The sequence below is a fragment of the Glycine max genome, chromosome 6, assembly GCF_000004515.6.
Source record: "Glycine max cultivar Williams 82 chromosome 6, Glycine_max_v4.0, whole genome shotgun sequence".
NCBI lineage: Eukaryota > Viridiplantae > Streptophyta > Magnoliopsida > Fabales > Fabaceae > Glycine > Glycine max.
In genome coordinates, this window is record NC_038242.2 from 37,477,919 (window position 1) to 37,492,138 (window position 14,220).

At 29.8% G+C, this 14,220-nt stretch overlaps 1 protein-coding gene across 5 annotated transcripts; it reads right to left on the reverse strand.

Annotated features, from left to right (window-relative positions):
• Positions 1–1,084: 1,084 nt before the first annotated feature.
• On the reverse strand, positions 1,085–13,627 carry LOC732650 (tyrosine aminotransferase). Of its 5 annotated transcripts, XM_006581009.4 has the most exons (9): positions 13,439–13,626; positions 13,290–13,347; positions 7,300–7,710; positions 6,626–6,965; positions 6,283–6,501; positions 5,760–5,819; positions 5,165–5,320; positions 4,983–5,076; positions 1,092–1,400 (listed from the first exon to the last, which is right to left on the reverse strand). In XM_006581009.4, exons 3-9 carry the CDS (start codon positions 7,587–7,589, stop codon positions 1,282–1,284), a joined length of 1,278 nt encoding a protein of 425 aa, XP_006581072.1. In that variant the 5' UTR covers positions 7,590–7,710; positions 13,290–13,347; positions 13,439–13,626; the 3' UTR covers positions 1,092–1,281.
• Positions 13,628–14,220: the final 593 nt, after the last annotated feature.

A 14,220-nucleotide genomic window follows, 5' to 3' on the forward strand; every position in this document is an offset into this window, starting at 1 on the left:
TTGGTTATCGAAACTTCAAATCAAAACCACACTAGCGGTAAAAAATATGAGATTCGAGTATTTTATTGCAGAATACAAACATCATAAACACAGTGTTTTTGGTTAATCAACAATACACTGATATTGACTATGGAATTTGGGAAGTAGTGGGAAATAAAAATGAAAGTGTCTAAAAAAGAAAGGGGATTCTTGCATTTAGATCTGGAAATTTTCTCGAGAGAAATGAGGAAGGCATGAGGCATGTCGAACAAGAGAGAAATCCGAACGCGAGAGATTTTGATCTGGACATCCTCGCCACCACTTTGCGCTGCGACAGCCTCGACTAGGACAAGAGAGAAATCCGGCCAGACCACCATGTCGCCGGGGACCGCGACTAGGCGCGGCAGCAGTTCAAGACCTGACGTCGTGGTGCATCCTCTCCGACCCCACACGTAAGACCTGACGCCGCCGCCGAAGTGAGTGGTGGGCGGCGACGACAATGATTGGATTGCATTCCGGACATCTTCAAATCGGGCGTCCACACCCTCGTCTTGGTCTTGTATTGTTTGGCTTGGTCTGCCATTTTTAATTTTTGGTTGATTGATTTCGACTTTGTTCTCTCCTATTATGCCCAGGAAAGTATTTTTCAGCTTTCAGCCGCCACAACTAGTTTAACACCCTTTAAATATGTTTGCCAAGCAATTTTTACTGATTTTTAACTACCAGAAAATAAATTAAACATTTATCATTTAATGGCACAAGTGAACGGCAAGCACCAAAAATTGTAATGGAATAAAACATTAGGAATGTTGAATTGTTGATCAGTTAAATTTTAGTTCAAACACTAAAAACAAAATCCTGAAATGTTCAGGGATCGAAACCATCACTAACCCAATAATTAATAAACACAATCTTTTGGTCTCATTTCAAAGGTGGGAAGCAATATGATTGAGCAGTAGATTATGGAGTGAAAATCGGTAAATTTAATTATATCATAACCCTCCAATTGACAATTATACAGGCTCTTGCACCACTTTCAGCTCAAGGCTTATTGATGATCCATCTATATACTTTTTTATAGATTAAAAAGACTGAACATGAACCGTTTAGTATTTGAATAAAGATAATGCTTCAATATAAAGAGGATTGCCTCTTAATTATGTTGCAATGTCCAGTTAATTGGTCCATTCCTAAAGAGACTGTATGCTATATTGAAATAAAATCTTCAATTCTTGTGTAGTATACTAGTAGTAAAGGGCCATTTATTTAGTAATTTTACTTATAAGTGAATTCACTATAGCTTTACAATTTTCTTGCATGCCTTTGATAGAAAGATTTTATCCTTCTCATACCCTCTCCAAGAGCAGATGGATCAGCAGCGAAAGTAATACGAAGCCAATCTTTTAGGCCTACTGCAGTTCCTGCAAAAAATTGTTGCTTTTGTTTGTTACAAATTCACTAGCAATTTTGCGAGTCATGCCAAAGTCAAAGCTAGCAGTAGATAGCATATTTAAACAATGAGTTATGATTTGTCAAGTGATTTTATTTTGATAAACTATTCTTTAATTATTTCAATAATGCAGCTTATTTTCGTTTACCAAAATTTGAAATGCAGCTTATTTTCAATTTCGTTTACTTTTTAGTGTTCAAAAATTATTTTCTGATTGATGGACAATGTACTAGTATTTAAAAATATTTCTTAAAACTCGTAATAAATATGAAAATGCTACACTTCTAAGTTCACATTTTTATAAATACATTTTTAATCTATGATGAAAATAGAAAATAGAGGAATGTGACTGTGAGGGGGATACTTGATATTGGGCCTAAGCCCAAAAATGAAACTTAACAAAGACAAGGGTCAAGCATGGAAGGGAATTGGTTTCCATATCAGTCAAATTTGCTGGTACATCAGTACAAGATGGACAGCTTTAATATTTTTTAATTTTTAAAAAAATATGTTTTATGAAAGGCCAATCCGTAACAGGTTTGCTTTATAGAAAGGTAATATTAGAATTATCTATCTCTCTTATGCTGGATATACCAGTATTTTAACTGGTGTACAAAACAATTCCCACCATTGAATTCAAATTCTGTGAAACCAAAGGTCTGGACGGTTTATTCAAGGAGACAGAAAGATGGGAGAGCGTGAGGAAAATTAGTAGGATGCTGAGGTGTCAGAATATAGGGAGTGGAAAAGTTTTGGGGAAAAAACAAGTTTTTACTGCAAGAGGAAGTAGTAGTAACTTGGAAAATGATTACTGAACTCCCCTTTAAATGCAGTGACAGAAAGAGAGAGAAAGAAACAAAAAAAAATTTGCCAGAATGTTTGTAATTTGAGAGTATTTCAAATATGATTCTCTTATAACTTTATGAATGTGTTAGGTACAGAGGAGATTAGAGAAAAATAATGTAAATGAAAATTAAAAAGGGAGAGTAGAAATAAATAAAAAATAAAACTATAAATTGAGTTATTTGATTGAGGAAAAATTGAAAAGACTTCAGGAGAGAGATGATTAGGAGAATAAAAACATGTAAGAAATAAGGTTAAATTTGATTTTTTATACTTTAATTTATTTTTTTAATTCAATTTAATTTTTTAGTTTTTGTTTGAATCAATTTGCTTTTATAATTTTTTAAATTGATTTAATTTAATTATATTGTCTAAATTAGATTAACGTGTCAAAAAATTATATTTTATGACAATTTAAATTATCATAATATATATATATATTTTAACACCATCAATTTAATTTATATAACATAATCAAATAGAATTAATTTTAAAAATTAGAGATTAAATAAAATTTGAAAAAAATTAGAATGTTAAATTAAACTTAAATAATAAATTAAATGATCAAAATACTAATTTAACAAATACAAGTGAATCCCACCATTTAAAAACTTATTTTCACCTTATTTATGCTTCAGCAAACACTCAAAAATTATTTCCATCCTTCCAATATTATTTCTATCTATCAAACCAAAAACAGCCTATACGAGATGCTTTGTATTGAGTCTGCTCAAGTACAGTATAATACACTTGGTTTCCTTTTTCTGAGAATAATTGTACTTTCCTCATGCATGCCCCCTAAGATGGCAGATAAGGTTGAGGTGTTGGAAGCAAAGGCTTTGTGCATTCGATGTGGGGACAACTTTCATCCCTTACACAAGTTTTCTGAAAAGCATTTGAGCCTTTTGGTTCTTGAGGATGATGATGACAACAAGAATATGTTGTTGGAATGCTGCAAAACCATGGAGGAGTGTGGTGGGATCGCAAGTCACACAGGGACTATGAAATTGGAGGGGAAGCTGAACGGTGTTTCGGTGTTGGTTTTGGTGGACAGTGGAGCCTCCCTCAATTTCATTTCCCCCCAGGTTGTTGCTGCTCTAGAGTTAGCCGTGACGCCCATTCGAAAGCTTGGAGTTCAACTTGCTAATGGACATAGAGTTCTAACAAGAGGCAAGTGTGTGGATGTTAGCATCTATTTTGGCAATGTGGATGTGAGGATTGATGATGCATATGTGCTTAAGTTGGGAAGTGTGGATGTAGTGTTAGGCGTGGCGTGGTTGCGGACCTTGGGGAAGGTGGTTATGGACTGGGGAGAGATGACAATGAGTTTCTTGCACAAGGGTTCATCTGTTGAACTAAAGGGTAAGTTGGAAAATGCTGTTATGCCACACACAGGACTCAACACAGAAGTTAGAAGTGAAGTTCCTGAATTGAGCTTTGAGGACAAGGTTGTTGTTCTTTTAGGGGATGATAGTGATGGGATACTACAAGGCAAGGATCAATTGTTGCATCGAAGTCCAGTGGAAGCAAAGGTTTTGAAGGTTTACTCAAGGAGGAAGAAAAATGGGAGATCAAGAGGAAATTTGTAACACACTGGTGCTTTCTTTACAACATGTACTCTTTTATTAGTTGAAATTAATGTAGATTATTTTAGTTTAGGAATGAGACCCACCAGGGGGGATTAGACTTGCATATGTAGTAGGATCCACAAGAATCTAATAGATGAGGAAAGGGGTACATTAGGAAATATCCTTGGAAGAGCTAAGAGTCTTAGTAACTATCATATAGTTAGAACAGTTAGGATAACTAATTGTTAGTTTGTTAAGAAACTATAAATAGTCAATTAGAGGGAATGGGGGATTAGGATGTGGAGGGTGGTGAGACCTCGATTTGTATTCTGTCAAGGGTGTTGGAGGCACCACAATAATAATACACACATTCTGAGTTTCTGGTCTAGTTCTATCAAAATCTCATCTAATAAAAGTGTGTTGGGTAAAGTGTCAAGGAGTTTATTATTAACATTTCTCATAAAAATATAATATAGGGACTATGTGTTTATAAGAAATTCATTTTTCTTATTTGAACTTGGAAGGAAGAAGTTACTAAGTTGAGAGTGAAGCAACTTTCAAGTGGAATATTCCGATCTCTATGTGCATTATTATAAACAATTGATGCCTAATTAAAAAGAAAAGAATCCACATAGAAAATCTTTGTTTCTGCAGCATGGAATTATATTTATACCTATTTCAAAAGCAAATGCCTGAAACTTCTACATAAAAACAAAGATTAAAATCATTTAATGGTTTTATTTATAACTAAATATCAGCAAGGTTTTTGTTGTATGCTTAAGAACTGCAACCCTGAGTTATAAGTAGTTATAACTTATAACCCAGCTCATAATAGTAAATTTGGATACATAAGTCTACAAAAGGCACTTGTTGAAATGCAAGCTGGAAATGTTAAGAAGGCCCTATAAATTATAGTGAATATGAACATGATCAGAGTGTTATCTAAGTTGTTCCCGTAAAAAAAATGATTCATAATATCATGATTATTGCTAACCAGATGATATAGTTGAGGATATCAAATAAAAAGGCCTGAAGCTAAGTGCCTAAGACGATTAAAAAAGGCTTTCATTTTTCTGTATAAATGAATGACTCTCCAAATAGAAAATGCAAGAATGCCAAATAAAGCATGATTTGCACAGTACCTGGAAGAATGATCACAGATTCCTCCTTTGCAAGTTTGAAACAGAAGTCAATATCATCACTAATATCTTCCAGAAGTGAAAGGTTTAATTTCACCTGCATTTCATTTGAGAATAAATAAAAAAGTTCCTTCATCAAGACATAGATATAATACCACAATTGTCATAAATCCCCAGTGACTCACCATCATAGCCATGGATCCTTCTGGTTTGTAAGGGCAAAAAATGCAGGGAATATCCTCTATCTCTTTACAACATATATCTGCTGTATGCCTCAAATTATCAATGGTTTTCTCGAAGAAAATTTCTTCGGTATTTGCAATTATCTGAGGTACAGCAGCCTGTCAAACCAGAAACACCACCAATTGGATAGAAAAATTCAGTAACATACGAATGCATGTCATGTAAGAAAATTCTGCTTAACCAAGAATTTTGGATAACATTCTAACATACTTCAGCACCAAACAATTAACTTGGATTTCATAATAGAGCTAACAGCAACATATGAATACTAGTCTAGTCTTTTGTCAGTTCAAACATGTCTTTGCAAGAATGTGACCTTTATACTTTTTTCATACTTCTTTATCTAACAACATGAAAATTGAGTTAAAACATTTTTCTCTTCTTTCTTTGTTTTAAATTTTTATTTTTCCTTTTCAGGTAGTAGTATCAAGGCTTTAAATGAAATCTAGATGCTTAAATTTGAGCATTATTGTTAGCCAAATAATCCATGCATCCATTTCTGTACTCGAAAACAAGCATTCAAGAGAAAAACAGAACCTGCAAGAAGGTTGCTGGACCTCCTAGAAGATCAAAATACTTTTTGATACGCTCGACTACCTGCATAGGAAACATATGATTCATGTAATCCAAAAAAGGTTGTTGAATAATATGAAGAACCATTTAAAATTTAGAAGTAGCAGCAAAATTTTTCAATTATGAAATGTTTATATTTTAAAGTACTAGTCAACTATTAAAACTTCAATATAGAATAGTACAAAATAATAAAGCATTCAAATAGGAAATAAAGGTAGTTCAACACAAATAAAATAAACAATACATAGAGTGGGAACCATCAAAAAACATACTGAAAAAAAGTTCATTCCCATGTCTAGGAACATAGAGTCATAAACTACATATCAATGGTAAGATCAGTCAAGTATCTTCTCAGATTAACTAATGAACTTCTAATTGAAGTATGGTTATTCAAGTATCACAAAATCAATGATCTAATACTCAACATGAAAAATATAAAAATATTGAAAAGTGGGTTAAACATATATAGAGTTAGAGGGACTAGAACCTTTGGTTCTCTAAAAGTGCCAGATGGATCATTTGTCACAAACCAACCAAGCCTCCACCCAGGAACTATCCATCTCTTAGAAAGTGAGCCAAGAGTGAGAACAGGAACAGTAGAGCCAAAAACTCCCATCGGTACAAAAGGCTTGCTCCCAAATGCAAGGTGACCATAAACTTCATCAGAGATCACAATTGTTCCAACCCGTTTTGCAGTTTCAGCAATCTAAGTCCAATATGCAAACAATTCAGTAAATCCTGTTAATGCTATAAACTTTTAGAAACATAATGTATTAATGTCTCTTAAGTTACTTATGATATAGCCATCTCTTAGGAAATTAAGAACAAACCTTCTCCAAATGGTGGTAACTGTACACATTCCCACAAGGATTCCCAGGGTTTATGATCGCCAACGCCACTGTGTTCTGATCAGCAAGAGCTTCAACAGCATCTAGATCAACCTCCCAACCTTTCTCTGGAAGCAGATCATAATGCCTCACTTCAACCCCTCTAAATGCAGCACAAAGTTCATAGATTGGGAAGCCTGGCCTTGGAAGCAAGATGTTTGCACCAGGGCGAGCAAGCATCGCCACCGAAACATCAATGGCTTGTGTGCATCCACAAGTGATGAAGACATCATCTCGTGATAATTGATAAGGAAGGTCACGAGATAGATATTCAGCAATTGCACTGCCACCAACATGAAAATAACTTTAGATGGTATTCAATTTTAGAATAAGATAGTATAATTAGATGAATTATAAGGTTGTTATTGTTGTTTACCTATATAGTTGCATGTAAATTTTGGACAACCAAATTCAAGATTCTCTAAAAAAGTAAACAACAATAACAACAAGATCCAGTTATAAGGTTGACTTAATGATAAAGGAAAAAAAGAAGGAAAAAGATGGTGGATTTGAATCCTCAAACTAACAAAAACTAACAATTAATTAATAACTAACATTTTCCAGAAAAAAGGGTTAAAAACTTGAAATTGGAAAGAGGCAAGGAAGCATAGCATTACATTCTAGCCTGGAGAAGTCCAGCAGTGGGAGCATAGCCATGAAACTTGCGAGATTGAAGAGCATCAGCGACAGCCTCTTCAACAACCTTTGGTGTGTGGAACAATGTGGTGAGAGTTGGGTCACCCATACCAAGAGAAATAACTCTCTTCTTGCTTCCACCACCATCACAATTCTCATCATCAATGCTTTCCATTAGAAGGCTGAGAATGCCCTTAATGGTGATGGTGGAAGTTGCCTTGGATTCATAGTTGTTGATGTTGTTGTTCACAGCCACAACCCCACTTTCCATTTTCTTAGCTTGAAGTACTCTCTGTCTAAACCGTCTTCCTTAGTTTGGTTTTTAAAAGGCCTAGTGGCTTCAGAATTTCACAGTTTTTGGTTCCCCCGAGACCACACGTTATGCTGTTTTCCTGCGCATGAAAACAAAGATTTTGGCGGTTTATGAAGGTTTGTGATAGTTGCGTACGTGAGTCTAGCTCGTACAAACACTAATACGTGTGAAAATCTTCCTTGGTTTTTTTATCCTACAAATTATGTGGAAGGAAACTAGTCATCTTGGCTGTCATGTGAGCCTGACATTATAGTACATTTAATTATTTAACGAGTATGCAGGATTAAATGAGGAAATTACCAAAATTAACCCCCCTTCCCTTTAAGTCAACTGAAAATAGCTTTTTAAGGTTGAAAAATCAATAACTCGATTCATTAGTATTGTTAAAAGTGTATATACTAGCAAAATTTTTAACACTTTGTTCATTTGCTGAAGATTCTTGTCGATGGGTGTTAACTTATACACATGGTTTGGATCTTATAATTATTTTGTTTTTAAGTTGACTTTGAAAAAGTTACTTATTTCTTGGTTTAGAGATTTGTTTTTCTCTCCTCCGTTTTTGTTAAGTCCACTCTCAACTTTTTCTATATAATGGAAAATACTCTTCGTTCTGTTATGTATTCTGATAAATCTTGTTGATATATAGTTTTCATTAAAGTTGTTTATGTTAGATTTTTTTTAAAGGTTAGGAGTGAGGTGAAAAAATATGGGTGCGAGTATAATAAGAAGCCCTTTGGATTAAAATGTTTTTAAGTTTTGTGAATATGATTTTTTTTAATATGATTTTTGTGAATGAAACAAAAATTAGATATATAATATGATTTTTTTTAAATGAGGTAAATATAATGGATCCTTATCTTATTATGTCAATCTCATGGGTTCGGCCATAACCTGTATGTACATCACATATTACCGCAAAATGACTGTGAATGAAACAAAATTAGATATATAACATATCACTGCTAAATGGTGGTGATAATTAATATGTTAAAAAAATATCATAAGTTGTAAAAGAGTAAATTACGTTGACACTTTTAGAAGTTTTGTCAAATTAGATAAAATACTTTCTTTGCTTTTTTACTATTACAATGACTTACCTTACAAGAGTATATGAAGTTTAATATTTTTAATTAAACCTTAAGGGGGTTTAAAATAAAAAAGAAAGTCAATATAATATTTTTCAAATAATTAGAAAAAAGTTTGTGTCGGGGTAAGAAAAAATAGAGGTATTTTGGGCATTATGATTTGACAAACCCTCAGGAAGTGTTAGTTAGTAATTTTTTTTTTTTTTGAAAGGTGTTAGTTAGTATAATGAAATAAGTTTATATTTGTAGGATAAAAATATATCTAAAATTAACATTTTTTTCCAGTAATTATGTTATTAGTGAGAATTAACTTTTTTAAATGACTAACATTTTTTTAAGAATTTGGTTGTCACTTTTAATAAGTTTTTTCTTCCCTAATATTTTTTTTATTTATAAAACTTGAACTTGTAACCTTATTTACCTTATTTAAGAGGATTGAATTTAGTTTCATTCGTATCAATAATTTTTTTTTTCAAAACAACTTATTCATATTTACACCTACATTTTATCTTTAAAATTGTTTTTAATTTCTAAATATTTTAGAATTAATTCAGAAATATAATATAAACTATTTTACATTATGAGATAAATTTTAAATTTGGTTTCATTCTCTCTCCAAAATTTTTAAAGTATTGTTTTGTTCTTTTGTTATCAGTAGCTAAAATTTGTATACAGTTCAATAATGCATAAATAATAACTGTCACACACGGCAAAATGTCCAAAACAACTTGCATCAGATTCAATTAATATGGGGCATGCATTTTACATTGAAAAGTGCACGCATACAATGGATTTGAGTATATATATATATATATATATATATATATATATATATATATATAGATATATACTCTTTTCGGTTAGAGTGCATTAACAATAATATAAAAAAGATTATGTTTATTTTAATTTATTTGTTTTAGGGATAAAGAGTATTTAGTATTTAATATAATAAAAATAATATAAAAGTCACGTTTCTCTATGCAAATATCATAATCTTCTACAAATTTTTGTCATATAAAAAATGTTAGAACAAATTAGATACTTGGATTAATTCTTTGATTTTTTTTAAAATTACACATACTATTGTTTCTATTTATTCACTAACCTCTCTTTAATTATAATTAAAAACATTATGTTGTCACTCTTTTATATGATACATTAATACCCCTTAATATTTAAAAACATTATACAAACACTCCTTACATTAATAATTCCTTTTATAAAAAGATAATAATTCCTTATATAAAAGAAATTACTATCTTTTTATTCTTAAACTTTTAATTTTTGTTTGTAGTTTCTGAAATTTTTATTTTTGTTTTCAGTCCCTTGACTTTTATTTTGTAATTAATTTTAGTTCCTTAAAAGAATTAAAAGTAAGGAGGAAAAAAAAGTTAAAAAACTTAAAACAAATAAAAAAATGTTGAGGGACTAAAATAATTGTAAAAAGTTTAAGGACAAAAAGATAATAAACTTTTTTATAATGTTTAAAGACTAAATTGATCAAAATTAATGCTCATGAACTAAAATCAAATTTTATCAAGGTAGAGGAAGTGAAACCCTAAAAAAAAATTGAGCTGCACCGCACTGGATATGGATGGGGAATCATACTTGATAAATTGTACTCGTCGAATTAATCTTGCGCCTTATACCGTACGTTGATCCAACAAATGAAACATGTTTAATTTTACAAAAGAAAAAAAAAACACGTTTAATTTATGAGATGAGGTAAGGGGAAGTTGAGTTTTTCCAACTTAATTAATATCTCCACTCAATTTGGAGTTGATTTTCTATGCATGATTCGTGTTGACTCATTTTGACTTGAGTCACATAATATATTAAATTTTAATTTTAATTAATTGTATCCAGAAGAAAAATAATTACTAAAAGAGTTGTTATAAAATGTAAACTTATTTCCTAATTTACTCCTAGGATATACTACTATAATATATCTTCTGTCAATTTCTTTTATGAAATGATTAAGCTAAAAGTTAGAATAATTAATTGTAGGTACTTGAATATCTAGTACTCAATTCGTCTTCAAATTTAGTAGGCACTGCACTACTGCACTAGACTTTATTATCCAACTTAATAACCACTAAATTTGTAGGATAGGACGTACAGGTAGTTGATCCAACTTAATAACTATTGCACTCAATTTGTAGTTAATTTTAGCTACGATTTGGGTTGATTTAATTTGACTTAAATTAAACAATATTTTAAAAGATAAAAATTAAAAAAAAAATGGTTGATCAAATAATATTGTTTGTTAGGAGTTGGAGAAAGCTTGAAAGAAGGCCAAAGACAATTGAATAAGCAACTAAGGCAAAATGGAGAATAATAAGTCTTTACATGCAATTGTATAGTACAAGCTATGTAGAGCACGTGCATAACAATGCTATTGAGCAACTATCACTCACTACTTCTATTAATGTTACTAATCAAGTTAATTCCCTACCTCAACCACCTTATAAATTATGATGACCATCTTGACGAGTACTTGTTTGTGGACAACCCATGCTGTTGCCATTGTGGACTATGATTTATTTATTTTTTGTATTCAATTGTATTTTGTTAACAAAGATAGTTGTATTTATTATTACATTGATTATATCCTTCTATTTATTTTAATATATATAATTTAATTTTTTAATATTATTTATTATTTTACAATTATATTTTATCATTTATATGTCAAGTGTTAATGGGAATATGTTAGCAAGTTAATTAGAATTATATATATCTTAAAATACATTTATGTTTCGGTATAACTTATTAATGTATTCTAACATATATATTAGTCTCCTTATAAAAAAAACACATATATTAGTAAATTATATATAAGGAACTTTAATTAACCAAAAACACATTCACTGTCCTACCTTTGTGTCGGCATTTTTATTTTGTAATTACATTTTTTTGCTAAAATTGATATTTTTATAATTTATTTTATTTATGTATATTAATAATAGTTTAACATGCTTTCAGAATATATATATATATATATATATATATATATATATATATATATATATATATATATATTATTCGATCATTTATTAATTTGGCCGTAATCAGTTTTGTTTAGAGTGGATAATCAGGTTATATGTTCCAAGTTCCAACATTATCGTAATCAATACAATAATTGAATCAATTGAAACTAAGTCAAACTAGGTTGAAAAAGAAAATCGTGTCAAAGATTATATGGTTAAACAAATAGATGATGAGAAAGTTAGTTACCTTTTATTATTTTAAAGACGTGTTTCAATAAGTTTTCAACTGTTCAACACAAGTACGCATGCTTCTGTGGTGATAAAACTTTTTTATAGTTTTTTCTTTTAATTGTTCTTTCTAACTTCTAAAATAAAATAAAAAAGTTAGCTTTTTTTATCTTAGTATTTATAATTTTAAAAATTACTTAACCATCGTAATTTTTGTAAAAGAAATATTAAAAAGTAAATATTTTTTATATTAAAATTATATAAAGAACCCAATTAGGGTTCCACATATATAATGTGTTTATTAATTTTGGCACACACAAAATGATTTTCTTTTCATGTTAAACACCAGAAAATTATCAATACATAAAGAAATTTGCACTATGAATCAATTAGAGAAAAGCCTTAATATCGTTAGTTTTAAACAGTAATTATAAAAGTTAATAATTTTTAATTATATGACCATTATTGATTAAATAATACTATAAAATCATTTACACTATCAATATATTTAAATTAAATTTCATTGTTAGATTAATTAATTTTTTTATTAAAGATTATGAATTCACAAAGTGATTACGTGATGTTATATACTATACAGCTGAGAGTATATTAACAAGCATTGAGATTACGTAATGTTAAATACTATACAACATTAATTTATATATCTAGGTATATTTGAATTCTTTTACCTACTTAATATTTTTTATATATTTTGTGATTATTTTTTTACTGATTTGTTGACTACCATACAATTGGTTGAATAAGAATTAGGGTATTCTAAAAAAGTTTATTTTTATTGTTTTAATTTAATCTAAAATAATTTTAAGATGAATAAGAATACTTTTTAAATAATACAGATATTTAAAAGTATTTTCTCAATTTCTATTTAATTTTTACTCTTTATTTTAAAATATTTTATTTGGTCCTTTAATTAAAAAAGAAGTTTAGTGCTGCCTTTCAGTTTTATTTCATTAATGCCGTTAGTGTCAGTTAGTATCAATTTGCACGGAAAGACAACATGGGACATTTTTTTTTTATTTAGACAATCAAATTAAATATTTTAAAAATAAAAAGACCAATTTGAATAATTTAAATAAAAAGGAAAAAAATAATTTAATCTAAACATTACGCTAGAATCTGTCATATAAAAAACAATAATAAACACATTCTAATATTCTTATGCAGGACTTACTTTTAACCTTGACGAAGATATAAGTAATGTTACTCCATAAAATATAAAATTAAGATCGAATTTTAATAGCCAAATTTAGCATACAGTACTAATTTATTATAACTAAAACCAAGTTTCTCCTAAATGCCCTTTACTTCCAAGTGTCAAGCAATAAATATTCAACCGTAAGGTTCAACTCAGTTATTCCTATGGCGGTGTCATTTAGCTTCCACAAATTAATCCTATACCAAAATTAGAATATGAAATTACATATAGCACAATAATAAGTCAAAATGTAAAAAAAGAAAGCAAATTTATTAGATTAGTACGTACCTTCCCTGACGAAGCTGGAGATTCGAAGCAATAAATTTGAAACTCTTCTTCGCTGTTTAATTTGATTAGTATGTTTTTTCTCACATGCCCTTGTTCTTCCAAAACGATGCCTTTGCATACAACCACTCAACTACACAGAAATAGGTTTGCCTTTATAGGATTTGTCATTTTGGTTCCGAGTTCTGAGACTTCTGACACGGAACGTAAATAGAAATTATTAATACTGTTTTGTATTTTAACTCTCATAAGATAAGTTTGATGATTCATCATATCAATTTCTAATGCATGCATGATGTTGACCATCATCACTTCGTGCAACTTTTTGTTCTACGTGGACAGTTCCTATCTAGAAGTTACCATTAATTAGATAGAACTCATCCTTATCATTCAAAATTGTGACCTGTCTCCGATGATATGTATTATGCGTATATAGTTAAAAAAAAGATATGGGATGCACGTTGTATATTTTGTCTTTATATTTAGAAGTAACTCTTCAACTTGATAGTTGGTACCAACCAATTATTTAAAGAGTTTTATCATTAAATTTTAATTTTTTTTATTGTTGCATATTATTACTTTGATTTTTTTATTTATCAAATTCACATTTTTTTAAGAAATCAAATTAATCTTTTTTGAAAACATAAAGTTATTACTAAATTTATCTTTCTATATATATCACCAATTTAGTCTTTTGTATGGACAAATTTTATGGTCATTTTATATTTTTAAAGAACTAATAATTTAAAAAACCGTTTTTATGCGGTAATACTTTAATATTTGTG